Below are 17,320 nucleotides of genomic sequence, written 5' to 3'. Positions count from 1 at the left end.
GATACCATGATGGGAGTACACTGCTGTCAAAGAGTATGAGCAAGAGTGTACGCATCCATGCATGTTCACAAGTGGGCGTCTATTGAGAAATGTACTCCCATCATGGTATCAGAGTGTGTGCTATTGATTTGAGGAAAGCCTATGAATGAGTTCCATTAAACTAGAGACATATGGAGTTCATCTCTTCATAACCTGAACATTAGAAGACTCTCTGCAGGCAGTCAGCCTTGATAAGAACACATAAGAGTACAAGACGGCCAGTTTATGCTGGGTGCGGTCTTTTCCTTTACTAGGGGTGGTCTTACATCGAGGAGACCTATGGGTGCAGGGCCCTCAAGCCAGCTGTGTGATCTCTCATTACAGAGTCTCACAGTTATCACTAAGCATCCTCTATGCCAAGCTTCTACTGCTGTCCAATATATATACGGGCAACGAGGGCCTAAAACCATGAGCTCTGGAGATGCAAAAAATTTTACTTATCCAATTAAAGTCTGTTTGCTCCAAAGATTATAATACATCTCCATACAATTTCCAGGGAGTGGAAAAAGTAAACACCCCGGAGTAATTTGCTTGCTCTAGAGGCTCCTTTCTTGCACATCGTCAGCTGTCTGATTGTTCAGAATTAAAAGAGACCACATACTGAAATTGGGAAACTTTACATGAATGCTTGAAATCTCTTGGCCACCAGAACTTGTGGTAACACTGGATCAATGATTCTCTTTTACCTAATGATGCCTGTCTACCTTCCTGTGCGGTACTGTATTTGGCAAGGCCTACCAATTAAAAATAAAATAATGAATATAACACCCCAATTGGAACCCAAAACCAAGGGTGGTAGATGGCATCCATCATCCCCTCAGCGCGCACTGCCCCCCACCCCCCCAACCCAAAAAAAACAATGCCTGTCTACCTTCCTGTGCGGTACTGTATTTGGCAAGGCCTACCAATTAAAAATAAAATAATGAATATAACACCCCAATTGGAACCCAAAACCAAGGGTGGTAGATGGCATCCATCATCCCCTCAGCGCGCACTGCCCCCCACCCCCCCAACCCAAAAAAAACAAACATCGACTCTAGTCTGATCAACTAGCTTCATGATCAAGTAAAATATCAACATCTGGCAGTTCTAGTTTGAAATACATATTGCAAAAATACAATGATGAATCAGACATGGACAACAGGTGATAAACGGGACAGAAGATAATGCAACTCTCTATTAGATTGAGAAAGGCACTTAACTTGATGCCAAAGGTTCTGTACAAGTTGATACTATAGATTTGCCAGGCCGGAAGTACCCATTATGTACAATTGGAGTAAAGCAGGCATGGTGTGCCATGTACATTCCTAAGCCCCTGTATAATTTTGCTGGTTCCCCATGTACACTTGCCATAAAGCTACCCAGCTCTTGTACAAAGCTGATGTATAAACATATGCACAACCATGTCAATTCACATATGTACATTCATCTCATTTACAGCACTATATACACAACACCTATCCACCAAAACAGCATGTCACTGACTTCAAGATTCCAAAATCAGGTACTGCAGACTTGTGTCACTGGATCCGCACAATAGTCAGATTAGGAAGCGATGAAGCCTGAAGCTTTTCAACAGCTGGCCCTGTTACTTTGCATGCTTGCAGAGCAAGAGAAGTCAAATTACTCAGGGGTCTCAAATATTGGAGGCCAGAATTTGTGACCCTTGAATTTGAAACATTCAATGAAACAAGACCTGTCATACCTGCAGCAAAAAGAGTGAATGAAACAAGACCTGCCATACCCACAACCAAGAGAATCCCTCCCTCCCTCCCACCCGCCAAAAGAATCTGTGAAAGAATCTGTGGTTTCTTAGAGGAGCTACAAAGCACTATGGGGGTGAAACATGGGTTCCCACTCTTCCCCGCCACATAGATGAGATAGCTGAGTTTATAGAGGAAGGTGGCAGTGGTGTCTGTCATTGGACTGTTAGTCACTTATATTGCGCTCATAGGTGGGATAACAGAGCCGCATTGATGCATTAGATGAGTTTTGCACAACAAAGGCTCTCTGTGAACCTCGGGAAAATCCAAATCATGGTCACACATCCAGACAGGTAATAAGTCAGAGATAGAGAGAGAAACAACAAAAGGAAGAAAGAAAGTTATATTAACATCCTGCAGAGGCCAAAACTGACCTAAAGTGCAAATCAAGTACATCAATCATCATTTGTGCATTCCACTTCAGGTGCCAAAAGGCATAGTGAACTGGAAAACTTTTAAGAAAAAAATAAAACTAAAGTCTAAGATCAACCTATCCTTACTGGATAGGAGTATAATATATGGAAAGATCCATCTTTAGGGTGTTTTAGATAGTCGCTTCCTTTCTACTTTGGATGTCAGAACATAATTGCCAAGAAACCCATTTCCTAAGGTTTGGAAACTCATTTCATACATAGGTGTTTAAGAAACCTATGAAACACCTATTTTAAATTTCCAAAAAAGCCCTACCCTTTAAAAAATATGTTGAACTTTTGTAATCAACATTTATCGCGGTTTCATTTGACACACTAACACAGTCATTGATATTGATTGCAATAATTTTTGTTGCCTATAGTGCATGTATATATTGATGGCTTCTTCTATAATTAAAGCTAATATTGTTGTGGATAATGAACAAGGATGCATGCATATGTTGTTGCTATGTTTAACCTCTATTTGCATTGTGTAGAATCATGAGTTACGATAAGTTGCATTATATGAGTCATACTCTATATATATAAAGTCTCTCTATATGCATAAAGTTTCATAATAGTTTTCTTCCTTCTAGAATGAAACCCATTTCGAATGTTTTAGGAAACTCATATGACACCTGTGAAACTTGTTTCATTTCTCCCATTTCACAAATCCTTGGCAACTATGGCCCAAAACTCTACAAAGACAACTCTACCTCATTTGTAGGCTACCCATTTTCCTCGTCTTTGAGCTTTGTGTACTTTGACCAATTCTTGTTTCTTGTTCTTGAGCTAGGTGGTCATGAGCGGCGGCGGGGCGGGGGGGGGGGGGGGGGGGGGGGGGGGGGGTGTGTTGGGGTTGGGGTTGGGGGGGGTTGTTTGTATGTGCGTGTGTGTGTGTGTGAGAGAGAGAGAGAGACACACACACAAAGGCATGAGGAGGTGACTTGTAAATATACACGACCATCACTTTTACCAACACAAGGAGCCATTTTCCATGAAGCAAGCATCAGAGGACTGGTGCATACCAAGGTATGCTGCAATTGCACAAATAGATGGACAACAAACTCATTGAAATTTACTTGGCATTTTTTCCTTAGGCTAATCAATCGGGCCCATAGGCTACTTTGTCCTTAGGCTACTTAGGCTTTAGGATTTCCTTAATTCGTCTTCCACTACATTCACACATACACATCTTTTCTTCCTTTTAGCTTTACTTTTTGTTTCGATTTCCTTTGAACCCTCTCATTTTGAAGCTCCTACTTTTTGCAAATTCTAATCTCTTTTGCAGGGTTTTGTATTTCAATCTAGAACTAGCATGCAGGTTTAAACCGGTCCTTCCAAGGCTGAAGACATGGGAAGTTCACCATTCCATTGTGGTTTTATCTTCCTTGGAGACTTACTCTTCTACCAATATAGAGCCTTCCGAAGCAAATCTTGCAACATCTCTTGATGCTATCACAGCAATAGCTTCTCCCTAGCTTCTCCAGCTAGGGTGGTTCTGTTAGAGATCATAGCCTGACTGGAGGGCAGGCAGCTGCACAGTCGGACCAGCAGGGCAGCTGCACAGTTGGACTGTGCAGTCGGACTGCCACGTGGCAGTCCGACTGCCTGCAGCCCAGTCGGCTGCATTTAATGCAGCCGACTTATTCAGGCTGCGCCCTATTTTCTGGCGCCCCAGTTCGTGGCAGTTTTCGACTATTTATAGTCGACGTTTCCAGCAGTCTGGCCACTCTTCTCTGTCGCAGATTACACACCGGTGCCGTGCAGATTTCTGTCTCTGTTCACAGATTTCAGACAGCAGACAGTGCAGACTGCAGCAAACTTCGAGGTGGACAGCAGGTCGCATCGTTGAGGTGGAGACACACAGTCCAGTGCACTGCGCCCGTGTATATCTTTGTATTCAGCATTCTTTATACAGCAGATCTTCATCGTCCACTGTCTCTTTCTCTCCCTTCTCTCTCTGCGTTCTCTCTCTCTCAGTCCTACGCTTCCGCACCGCTGCACTCTGACATGGTATCAGAGCAGTGTTTGAGGGCTGACTGAGCGCAGGATCAACCTGAAGAGGAGTTTCCATCGCAACACAAATTTGCGTTTTTTGCGTTTAAGGGCAGACAGGAGGGCTGCGCCTTGGAACAAGGCTGAAACGAGTGTGGGCGCATAGGAAAGGAGTACAGGTGGTGGATTTGCTGCTGTTTACTGCTGTTTGACGCGGAGGAAGTTTGAGTTTTCAACCTAAAAGTGCAGGTTTTGCTTTTTCATCGCCTCAGGCAGGTGAAGAAGCTTCGGGACGCGGAAGAGCCTTAGCAGGCTGAGTTTACCCAGTCAGAGGGGGTTGCTTTTGCGTTTGAGAAGGCATTGCAGGTGAAGATGTCTACAGAGATGGACTTGGAGTTCCAGGCGATTATGGACCGGAAGGTGCCTGTCTTACCGGCTCTTCCTACAGATCAGAAGCTCGACGGCGACAACTACCGCATTTGGCGCGTTATGATGTTGGCCATCCTTGAGTCCTATGATTTGGCGGAGTTGGTACAGGAGGATATTGACCGGCCGTCGGTAAGAGATGAGTCCAAACTCTCTTCCGATGCTCGTGCGGAGTTGGCCAGGGCCCAGTCTCATTGGGACAAACTGAATGCCAGGATTCGATCCTTTCTCTTTCTATCATGCACTACAGCCGTGATCACTCACATCGAGCACTTGACGGTGGCTCGTGAGATATGGCTGGAGCTTGATCAAATGTACAATCGGATGACCCTGCTGAAGAGGGTTTCTTTGGAGGTACAGATGCGGACCTTGTCCGTCAATAAGTCTTCTTCGCTAAGGGAACACATTAACAAGCTAAGACAGCTACAGATGCAGGTTCAGAATGCGGGGAAGCCGATTTCCTCCGAAGACATGGCGATTACACTATTGTCCCAGTTGCCGCCACGATTCGGTACATTTTACTCTGCCCTTATTGCTTCGGGGCGAGAGTCTACTCTTCGCTGGGAAGAGTTGGTTCCTATGGTCTTGGACCAAGAGGAACAGTTAAAGGGACAAAATGCTTCCAAGACGGAGGCGTTGACAGGTCAAGCCTCTCAGAAGAAGGGGAAGGACCAAAAGAAGAAGAAGGGGGATAACAAGTCCAAGAAGGACAAGGAGAAGGACAAGGACAAAGACTCCACATGTCATATTTGTGGAAAGACTGGCCATTGAAAGAAGGATTGCCCTGACAAAGACACGAAGGACACCAAGAAGGAGGATACCAAGGATTCTGGAGCAGTGGCTGCACCCTCATCAGCTGCATTTCTACATTTAGTTGTCATTGAGGACACTTCACCGAATGCTTCTGATGCTGCGATGACGGCTCCCCAAGCTCGAGAGTGGATTGTTGATAGTGGTGCCTCACGGCACATGACTCCTTCATCAGATGGTGTTGCCCAGCTGCGACCTTCGCGTGGGCAGGTTCTCATTGGAGACAGCTCTTCAGTTTCTATTGCAGGTCGGGGTAAGATGCAGCTTATTCCGGATGGACGAGGTGGCACCCATACCTCAGAGGTTTTGCATGTACCAGGATTAGGGTACCATCTCCTTTCAGTTCATAAGATTTGCTCCCTTGGTCTTTTGGTGGAGTTTGACAGTTCTACTGTGCGAGTCCTTGATCGTGAATCGAGGAAGGTTCTATCATCTGGATATGAGGAGAACGGCATTTACAAATTGAAGTCTTCCACTGCCCTCTCTACTCTTCTTCTTACCTCACAGTCACAGTCTGAGTTATGGCATGCTCGGTTTGGTCACCTGAACTATGACTATCTTCGGAGGGCGTCACGTGGACAGCTTGTTCGAGGGTTGCCGGATATAGTGGTGAGCCAGCAGCCATGTGTCTCATGCATACGGGGGAAGCAGCATAGGGATGCCATTCCCCACACAGCTTCGCGGCGGTCTACTTCACCGATGGAGCTAGTATCTACGGATCTATGTGGCCCTATGAGGAATGAGTCCCTGCGTGGAAGCTCGTACTTCATGCTGATCGTGGATGACTACAGCAGGATGACATGGGCCTACTTTTTGGCACTAAAGTCAGAAGCTTTCTCGCACTTCAAGGATTGGCTTCTCTTTGAGGAGAACCGCTCAGGCCGGAAGTTGAAGACCTTGCGATCCGACAAGGGAGGTGAATTTGTGTCTAATGAATTTGCTCGGTTTTGTGCAGATAGAGGAATTCACCAGGAGTTTGCCAATACCCATACTCCTCAAGAAAATGGTATTCTAGAACAGAAGAACCGCAGTGTGATCGAGATGGCGCGCACCATGATGGAGCACCGACAGACCCCTCAGGTTCTGTGGGCCGAGGCTGTGGCTACTGCAGTCCACATCCTTAATCGATCCCCTACTTCGGCCATGGAAGGGATGACTCCATTTGAGGCTTATTTTGGGACGAAGCCAGATGTTTCTTACTTTCGGGTCTTTGGATGTGATGCCTATGTTCACATTCCCAAGGCTCACCGTGACAAATTTGAAGCGGCTTCCCGAAAACAGGTATTTGTTGGCTACAGCTCTCAGTCCCAAGGCTACCGACTGTATGATCCCGTTAAGCGGGATGTATATACTAGCCGTGATGTGCGGTTTGTGGAGGTTCCGGCTTCTTCAACGGGTGAGGAGCACCCCGTTCTTGGCGATCCAGGGGAGAGTTGGGCTCCTTCTACAGTTCCACTGGAGCCCGTGCCTTTTGATTATGATTTTGTTTCTGACACAGAGTCTACTGTTCCACCGGACCCTTCTGAGGAGTTACCACCGGTGGACATTCCAGAGTCTTCTACTGATGGAGAACGACGAGGGGAGGTTCGGCCTCCTCCTCGCTGGGCCCGTGACACACTCCGTGATTCAGGGATTGAGGGGGTTCCTGAGGAGTGGGGACCGCAGGATGGTCCGCAGCGGTCACGGAGGCACCAGGCGCATTCTTCGGAGCTTGTTTGCTCCAATTATTGTTTGATGTCCCGTGTTATGCAGGATCGAGAGCCCACCTCCGTGAAGGAGGCTTTACAGTCCGCCCCATGGAAAAACGCTATGGAAGCTGAGTTGGAGGCTATTGAGAGGAATGGCACTTGGTCACTTGTGCCACGCCCCCCGAAGAAGAAGGTGATTGGAGTCAAGTGGGTCTTCAAGACCAAATATCTTAGTGATGGTACTTTGGATAAGCACAAGGCTCGCCTTGTTGCTAAGGGTTTTGCCCAGCGCCCAGGGATTGACTGTCATGACACCTTTGCCCCCACAGCTCGTATGGCAACCATTAGAGCTGTTCTTGCTTTGGCTGGCCATAGGAGATGGCCTGTTTATCAGTTGGATGTGAAGTCGGCCTTCCTAAATGGTGATTTGAAGGAGGAGATCTACGTAGAGCAGCCTCCTGGCTTTGGTTCTTCAGATGGGAAAGTCTACAGGTTGAAGACGGCCCTGTATGGCCTCAAGCAGGCCCCGCGAGCTTGGAACGAGAAGATTGGTTCGTTCCTCCAGTCTCAGTTGGGATATCGGCGGTCCAAGGCCGATCCGCAGCTGTATGTTCACACTTCCGAGGATGGTTGTGTGCTGTTTGTATTATATGTTGATGATTTGATTGTCACAAGTGATGATGCACAGCAGGTCCAGGAGACAAAGTCAGCTTTACATCGGACGTTCGAGATGACGGATTTGAGGCTACTCCATTTCTTTTTAGGCCATGAGATTTATCAGTCTCAGAGGGGGATCTTTTTCTCCCAACAGAGATATGTACAGGAGCTCTTGGTGTCTTTTGAGATGGAAGATTGTTGGGCCCTCTCTACTTCTATGGATCTGAACTGGAAGGCCACTTCCCATTCAGCTTCTCCTTTGGCGAATGCGTCCCGCTATCGACAGTTGATAGGGTCTTTGATTTGGCTTCTCAACACGAGGGTTGATCTATGTTTTGCTGTTGGGCTCTTGGCCGGGTTCATGAGTGAACCTAAGACGGTGCATTGGCAGGCTGCTCAGAGGATACTTCGGTATCTGAGGGAGACGTCTGATTTGGGGATTCATTACCCCGCAGGGACAGATGGGTCAGATCTTGTATTTGCAGGTTGGAGCGACTCGGATTGGGCCGGTGACGTGGACCACAGGCGGTCTACTACAGGTTACTACTTTACTTTGGGTGCAGGTGTTATTTCATGGAGTAGCAAGAAGCAGCCCACGGTAGCCCTTTCGTCTACTGAGGCGGAGTATCGGGCCGCGTCTTCCACCACATGCGAGGTTGTGTGGCTTCGGAGATTGTTGGAGGAGCTTGGGTGCCCCCAGACTCGTCCTACATTGCTGCGATGTAACAATGAAAGTTGCATTGCCTTGGCGAGGAACCCTGTTTTTCATGCCCGAACGAAGCACATTGAGATCCAGTACCACTTCATCCGAGAGAAGCTTTTGGATGAGACCATCACTGTGGAGTATTGCAAGACGGAGGATAATCTTGCGGATTTGTTTACGAAGGCGCTTCCTCAGGCTCTTCTTCGGCAACATTCCAGATCCCTCAGGCTTCTACCCTGTCCAGGCTCTGAGAGGGGGTGTTAGAGATCATAGCCTGACTGGAGGGCAGGCAGCTGCACAGTCGGACCAGCAGGGCAGCTGCACAGTCAGACTGTGCAGTCGGACTGCCACGTGGCAGTCCGACTGCCTGCAGCCCAGTCGGCTGCATTTAATGCAGCCGACTTATTCAGGCTGCGCCCTATTTTCTGGCGCCCCAGTTCGTGGCAGTTTTCGACTATTTATAGTCAACGTTTCCAGCAGTCTGGCCACTCTTCTCTGTCGCAGATTACAGACCGGTGCCGTGCAGATTTCTGTCTCTGTTCACAGATTTTAGACAGCAGACAGTGCAGACTGCAGCAGACTTCGAGGTGGACAGCAGGTCGCATTGTCGAGGTGGAGACACGCAGTCCAGCGCACTACACCCGTGTATATCTTTGTATTCAGCATTCTTTATACAGCAGATCTTCATCGTCCACTATCTCTTTCTCTCCCTTCTCTCTCTGCGTTCTCTCTCTCTCAGTCCTACGCTTCCGCACCGCTGCACTCTGACAGGTTCATCCACGTCCTTTTTCATGGTTCTTGGCACACCACACAAAAACCAACATCAGGTTCCTCTTTCTCTTTCGTTATCAACATCCATGGTTGAGAGGGGGTTCCAATCCTTTCTTAGTATTCTACAAGTTTCGGCATTTGTCTTTGACATCAACCTCTCTTCTCTGTTGTACCTCCCCTTCCCATTGCATGATCATCATCATCTTAAAAGGGTACTTGAGCAAGTAACCAATTTTCCCACGAGGAACACTATCCAAGTGGCACTTGTTACATGCACATTCTCATCATGTAGCATTACTCTATGCATCTCATTATACAAAGCACCCCTTAGTGGATCTTGAGTTGTTTCCACCATCGGTTCTTCTACCACCTTACCAACACACCATACTTCTTCACCCTTGCACTTTGTCAACAACACCCAAGGATAGTCAAAACAGCTTGTCTATTGTGTGATGCAGTGGATCTAAACATCTCTTTTCATTCTCTCCCTAGGAGATAGTTACTTAAAAGAACAAAAACCTTATTCAAATCAATCAAAAAGGAAAAAAAAATATGGTTCCATCCGTCAAAAGATGACGTACCAGCGAGACAGTAGGGTTTGCAGGGAGGAACACGAAGTGAACTCGGCCAACATGGAGAAGAGAAGAGAAGAGAGATGAAACTCTAATGAATGTAATGATGAAGATCTGAATCATGGAGTGAATGTGATACAAGGGACCAAGGATGCCACGAACCACGAACCACGAACCACAATGTCCTCCTGAAGGGGTGTGAAGGTAGTGGAGAGGCTAGAGAGAAGAGGTGACGGACTGAATGAATCAGCCATAAGGAATGAATGAGAGAGTGGCCTATAAATAGGCACAGTTAGTCTAGGATGGCGGCCCTTTTTGGGGCTACAAACCCTAAACGCAAAACGCAAAAACGCAAAAACACAAACTGCGGGTGAAGGGTGAAGGGTTTCTCAACACCATCCACCTTTGTAGGTCCTGGTAGGCCACTGAGCAACCGACAAGCACCCTTTGTCCGATGCATTGGCCTCTCTAGGGTGATCACTTGGACTCCTTTGGTAATATAACCATCGCCTCTATAGTCTTGGGAGGCCATTAGGTAACCAACATGTTCCCTTTATCTAATACATTGGTGGCTTTGGGGAGGGATGCCTTGAGGCAAAATTGGGCTTGAACTTTTTGTACCACCCCTTTCTGGTTCCACTTTTCATCAAGAGAGGGGGTTTTTCGTCTGGAGGGGGTGTTGAGCTAAAAATAGCATTACAAACTAATTACCTCTTTTAAATAACCCCAAAAATGATATTATCAAAACTTTCATTAAAGGGACAATTGGGAGAATCCAATCATATATAAATAGACAAGCTACCAACCATTCAGCTCTATCCTTATTTTGTAGGTCAAATCAGTCCACACTCTCTCTTCTATTATTGGCACCAAGTTTTCAGCCTTCAGTCCATATCCATCAACTATCCATCCCTTGCCAACTACAGCCATGTTCACTCAAGCCCCTGCCACCCAATTTCCAACTATAGCATTGCTCCCAAGAGGTGTCACACAACTGTGTTTTCAGCCTGCAGGTCATTGGCAGCTGCTGACATCATCACTCCATCTGTGTTGCCTGCCTTTTCAAGTTGTGCAAGCCACCCTACATCAGCAAACCCTCTTCTAACTGTCGCCTAACTATTATCAGCCTCATGTGTTCCGCCAAAAAGAGCCTCTAAACTGCTGTGTTTTGGTTATCAACCTGCCACCCTTTCATTCTCAGCATTATTTCAGCTCCGAGTGGTGGTTACAACTCTCGGAATCCGTCTTCAGTGGACATCACACTTTTAACTACTCTCTTTGCTTTGCCTTTGAGCATCTTGTACACTCTTTTCATCACTCACTTCAAGGTTCTCTTTCTTCTCCATTTGTGTTTGTGTTGATGCATTTTGCATATATTGCATTATTATATGAGTTATTGTCTTTTAATCGTGTTCATTATTTCTCTGTTTTCTCAATGCAAGCCCTAGCATATCTTCACAAACGATGATGTTAACTTATAGAACACATAGAAAGAAAGACTAGATGCTAATAGAAAGGTTGTCTAATAATATTGCCAAAAATAAAAAAAATCACGGCTTGATAACATGACTAGAGTTAAAAGAAATATGGTAAAGGTGGAGTTGGAAATAAATTAATACAAAGCCTCTCAAGGTGTTTTCAAGAGAAATGGGAGAGAAGAAAGAGAACATGAAGGGACTAAATCAATAAAAGCCACATGCTGCAAAGGAAGAGACATCTTAGCTATTACTATTAATGGTATGAATTTCCTTTTGGAGGAAGAGACATCTAATCTACCGCTGCTAATTGCATCAATCTCCTTGCAGCTGATCCCAACATATTTCGTGTATATGAATGATGGAGTTCACTAGTTGTAGATATTGATGTCTTTCTTAACAAATTGGCATACAACCTATAAAACCTTTCTTAATTCACAAATTGGCATCCAACCTGTGACCCCTTTCAATCTATATATCTATGATAAACAGGTAATAAGCTCACTACTAATGACATGAATCTCCTTGTGGCTCTAATCCCAACATCCTTGATTGTATGAATGATGGAGCTAGCTAAATATAGATATCGAGGTGGTCCTTATTTCGCACTAAACACAAACTAACATGCAACCTTTTAGATACACCATATGAGACCACCTTTAATCTCTCAACTTCCAACAAAGATATCGTGAAACACTAGAATATATATATATATATGGGAATGCCTCAAACCAAACCACAAGTAGGAGCCACTCTCTATGATGAGAGTAATGTCATGCATCTCAACCTAATGGCTACATGATCCCAAGCTAATGAACTAGCAACAAAAAGCCTCCCAAGTAAAGCATTTTGGACTTAGCTCCACTCTACATGGGATCTACAAGCTCCTTTCAACACCCTATAATCCTTTTGTTAACACGACAAGCATGAGGCCCAAAGTAAATATTCCATCAAAGATTACATAGATTTATGCACCACCATCTAAATAGATCTATTCAACTTTCCTTCCGTGTATCCACCTTCATGCTCAGTTTTAGTTCTTCATTTCCTAATACTAACCAACCCATGCCATTGTCTTCTCAATGATGAATTCAATTGCAGAAGCTATCTATATTAATTGTAAGGTTCTCAAGAAGATTGAAAGGCACTTTTTGACTCCCAAGGGAACCCAAAAGAATAAAGGAGAGGGAAAAAAAACTCTCTTAGTTGAATCAGGTTGATTGCACAAAAGTTTCATCAAGTGCCAATCACTCCATAAAATAAATCAAACATCATAAAAATAACAATGCCAAAGTTTAAATGCATGGATGACTACCATGAGTTCCTTCTCTTCTATGATCTAACGTCTCTAGGCATCGATGAGGTTACAGCTCTCGAACACAATAGGTCAGCCATCTTGATATAAGGTATGTCCTGAGCATTAGTAAGCCTACAGCTCTCCAATGCAATGGGTCAAATGTGTTAAAATAAGATGGCATCTGCCTTTGTAATTTAAAGATCCTCAAGCACGTAATAAGGAACTTGATTGACTCCCAAAGGAAAATCTCCTAGCTGAATCAAGCTGATCCCAGAGAAATTTCCGCAAGTGGTGGTCAATCCATGTAATGAATTGGGCGTTATAAAAATAATTATGCCAAAATTTAAGCACGACCAACTGTTCCTTCTCTTCTTACGTGTAACGGGTGTCAACATCCATGAGCTTATGACTCTCGAACACAATGGTTTGGCCGTCTTTCTATAAGGCATGTCTAGGTATCAATAAACTTATGGCTCTAAAATGCAATGGGGGCAGCCCTTTGGCATAGTCACTAGCATCCATATGAACCTTACAAGGTTTATTTGGATCAAAAACCTACAACATCGTAGACACTTAGATGTTTGAAAATATTAATCAAGCTCACTAATCCAAACAAGTGGACTAATGTGCTTCTTGCTTCAAATAGCCTCCAACAAACTGGTCAAGGGTTCAACAATTTTAGTATAGTTCTTAATAAGCTTCCCAAAAAAACTAATGAAACCCAAAAATGATTTCACATTCCTAAAGGTCCAAAAAATAGGGCAATCAAAAGAATAGACCAATTGAGTACTACTCCTCACCTTTTCAAGATCAATCCTAATGCCATCAGCTGACATAACATGTCTAAGGTAAAATTGCTCCTTGCAAAAAAACTTGCACTAGGATAGCTTCGCAAATAAGTGCTCTTGTTTTAAGAGATGTAAAATGATACGCAAGTGATTAACATGGTCCTCCAACAACTTACTATATATAAGCATGTCATCAGGGAAGGAGACTATCCACTTCCCAAACACGAACAATACAAATAGTTTACCCTTTGTTGGCAAGTTAAAAGAGCATTGGTCAACCCAAAAGGTAGGATTAAAAGTTGATAGTATCCAATACCATGTATGAAACCAACCCACAAGGCTATAGCATGATTGGACTTGTTTCTACCATATGGGAGGAGATATCATGAGTGCTATTAGTGTTAAAGAAATATTTGATACATTACAAAGAGCATTTTACATATTAGACTTAATCATGAGGCCTTCTTTCAGAACTGATGAAGAAATAGATTGTATGGCTGCCATCAAAATAACAAGGACTGGGGAGCCCAATGTTCAACTGCCAGTACATCCTGGTTTTGTATATCAGGATGCAGAAACTGGAGGTCATTGTCACCTTGTATTCAGTCATCCCCAACTGAAAGCCACCTTGGAAACAGTTTTAAGTTTCAAGATAGTTTCTGACATGTGCCAGTAGTAGTCTCTCATCTTCGATTGACCCATTTGGCTTTCAGTTGACATGGCAGGCAGAGTTTTTATAGGAAGGATTAGACTGTCACCAGTATCACCTACATGACTTGCAGGAGAGGAAGATCAAATAAAATGGCCAGAGGTAAGGGTGATGACGACTGGGCAACCAGGACTGCATCACTATTACAACACTGTCCTCACCACAGCAAACATACCACCTCTTCCAAGGTCTTAAACAGCATATTTGCAAGTGAATAGTCTACTCGGACTGCTGGTTATACAATGTCAAGGCTCCCATTGTCTTAGTTCCTAATGACCACCAACTCAAGCTACTTAGGCCTTGCTTGCTTTTCATCCAAACAAACATACAAAATTGCCATCCCAGGAAACTTCACAGACATACAATCAACCAAGCAAGCATATTAAACTGCCATTTCAGGCAACTTCACCAGCATACCATTCATACGATGAGGAAAGGACTCAACAAGAGCAACATACTCAACTGCAACAGATCTACTAAGATCCTTGCATCTCTTTGTAGGTAACCTATGAAGATTTCTTGAGCTACCTTACATTATGCACCATTATCTAATGTTTGTTAGAATTCTGCTTGTTCAACTGGACTAAAGTGTTCTGAAAATATCAGGTCGTTTGGAACACTGTTTATCATCACTCAGAATCAAGTTTTAAAAAACAATCATCAATCAAACTCACCACCGAGAAACTCAAGTGCACGATCTGTAAGTTGGCAATTTTGTGACAAGTTAAGCGAGGTCATGGCTGTAAGGTCTCTCATGTTTTTCACGCCAGCATCCGTTATCCCACCTCCGCATATCTCTAGAGACTGTAGCTTCTTGAAATCTGAAATAGAACTCAGGTCAGATCTATAGTACATGCAATGTGTTTGAACTGACACCAGATGCTGTTGAAAAACAAACAATATTTTAAAATATGCAGCAGACTAGAAGAATACGCTTCAAGCAAGATGTGCCGCTATCTGTTATCTTTGCTCCAAAAAGATCCAAGTGCTTGAGATTAGTCAAACCTAAAGAGCCAAAACACATTCAAAGCCTGATCAGTTGCAACTTCTAACCAAACTTTTGAAACTAAAAAAGTACAAACAGATACTTTGCCAGATAATGTTTGAGCTGCTATACAACAATTCTAATTTTGTCCAAAGGGTTTCAGCAAATATTTCATAGAGATGAATATACTTTAACAGACTGTTTTTATTTAGTTTACTGCAACAGACAATGGTGAAATATTAAAAACCCAGTATCATAAACACAAGGAAATTAACCACTTTAACAACTCTCTGGAGGGTGCTAAAGCAGTTGAAAGCAATTGGACCAAATGTCTAAATGTGGATAAAATGAAACAACGTACTGGTAAGAGCGTAAAGTCCCATGTCTGTTACATGTCGTGTGTCAAGATTGAGTGAAGTAAGTGAAGTCAGCCCTGCTATTCTAGCCAGACCACTATCACTTACATTGGTAAAAGACAGATTCAGGGCTTTGAGCTTCTTCAAACCTGCAAAATAAGCTTGAAGTCAAAGAGAAATATATTTGAATTCACCTTTTCAAGGACACCAAAAAAAAGAGGGTTTAAAGAGGGTCAAATGATCACCAGATATATGACGAAGTCCATTACTGCTGATTAGAGAATCTGAAAGATCTAAACATCTCAAATTGGCCAAACCTGCATTCATTATATGCCAAAGTCCAATTAGCAAGCTAGGCAATAAAACACACATACACATTATATTAATGGCTTTAGAGAGGCCAAAGTTGCCAATGAGACCCAACAAGTACAGTGCCATGATTCCAATAGAAAAAACACCTAGGTAAAAGAAAAGAAACATTACGTAAGGAAAAGCTAAAGGACTGAAACTGATAAAAGCATGCTAGATTGCTCTGGATGTACAACCCTAATAGCCAATAAGAGGTACCACACACAGACAAACATATATGTATATGTGCATATCTCTCTCATGAGATCAAAAAGGGAACACAATTGATCAAAACATCTCAACTCTCATTGTGGGTAAACGAAATGAACCACCCAAAAAAAAAAACAGAGTCGTCTCTGCATGCAAGAGCTCCTACTGTCCTAAAGGATCCAGGATAGGGTTATGATAAAGGGAACTTGATACATCTATAATGGTATCTCTTGAGGTCAGTCTCCTTAACAATGTCGAACATGACAGGCTAGATTCTCCCAATAGTCTCTTGGACAATGTCTGACAATCAGAATCAAAGAATAGAAGCCATTAGTTATTGGCTCTTCAAGAAATATTTGCAACCAATGAAACCAGCTTTCAGGCATCAAGGGCAGTAAGCCACATTTAAGCGAACACTTAATTCTGCATGATAGTAAATTTCAGTAACTTAATTCCACACAACTAGAAGTGCTCCTACACCACACGTGACATTAATTGATCCCAAAGCCTAGCACTCCGTTCACTATTTCTTTAGATTATTGATAATGCTCTGAAATAGATACAAATGGCTGGATTTTCAGCAGTTTCTCATGACACAACTGATCAAGAAGGGTTCAATGCCTTCATCACCTTCATTGTTGGACTCAAACCAACTCTGGCTATTCAAACATCCATCCGAAGACTTCAACCTACCAAACCCTAGAAACAGCCAGCAATTAAGCTTAATTTCACAGAGCATTTGTTTCAATATTTCTATAGATTATTGCAAATGCTCCAAATTAGATACAAATGGCTGGTTTTTTCACACAACTGATCTGCGAGTGTTCAATGCCTTTGTCACCTTCATTTAGCATCCATCTAAAGACTTCAGCCTACCAAACCCTAGAAATGACAGTCAACAATCAAGCTCAATTTTGCAAAGCATTCATTTCAATATTTCTTTAGATCATTGAGAATACCCCAAATTATATACAAATGGCATGACACAACTAATCCACAAGTGTTTGATGCCTTTGTCGCCTTCATTGTTGGGCTTAAACCAACTTTGGCTATTCAAACGTCTTACTCCAAATTAGGTACAAATGGCTGGATCTTCAAAAGCTTCTCACAAAACAACTGATCCGCAAGTGTTCAATGCTTTTGTCACCTTCATTGCTAGACTCAAACCAACTCTCTCTATTCAGACGTCCATATAAAGACATCACCTTGCCAAACCCTAGAAATGACAGCTAGCAATTAAGCCCGAATTCACAGAGCATTCATTTCAATATATCTTTAGATCATTGAGGATGCTCCAAATTAGATATAAATGGCT

At 43.6% G+C, this 17,320-nt stretch overlaps 1 protein-coding gene across 2 annotated transcripts in view; it reads right to left on the bottom strand.

The window, feature by feature from the left end:
- Window positions 1-1,198: 1,198 nt before the first annotated feature.
- LOC148029879 (Leucine-rich repeat family protein) overlaps window positions 1,199-17,320 on the bottom strand; it is a 60,491-nt gene continuing 44,369 nt past the window's right edge. The window contains exons 12-17 of one of the 2 annotated variants that reach the window (XM_087686189.1): window positions 16,636-16,704; window positions 15,693-15,764; window positions 15,453-15,596; window positions 15,040-15,111; window positions 14,781-14,927; window positions 1,199-1,744 (exon numbers count right to left, since the gene is read on the bottom strand). In XM_087686189.1, the coding sequence (XP_087542315.1) occupies window positions 1,560-1,744; window positions 14,781-14,927; window positions 15,040-15,111; window positions 15,453-15,596; window positions 15,693-15,764; window positions 16,636-16,704 (689 nt within the window). In that variant the 3' untranslated portion in view covers window positions 1,199-1,559. The remainder of the gene's footprint in view (window positions 1,745-14,780; window positions 14,928-15,039; window positions 15,112-15,452; window positions 15,597-15,692; window positions 15,765-16,635; window positions 16,705-17,320) is intronic. The other variant, XM_087686190.1, reaches the window with a different exon arrangement.

Source organism: Lygodium microphyllum, chromosome 10 (assembly GCF_053477565.2).
Source record: "Lygodium microphyllum isolate KBCC chromosome 10, Lygodium_microphyllum_v1.1.10, whole genome shotgun sequence".
NCBI classification, from domain to species: domain Eukaryota; kingdom Viridiplantae; phylum Streptophyta; class Polypodiopsida; order Schizaeales; family Lygodiaceae; genus Lygodium; species Lygodium microphyllum.
This window is presented reverse-complemented; position numbering and strand designations above follow the sequence as displayed.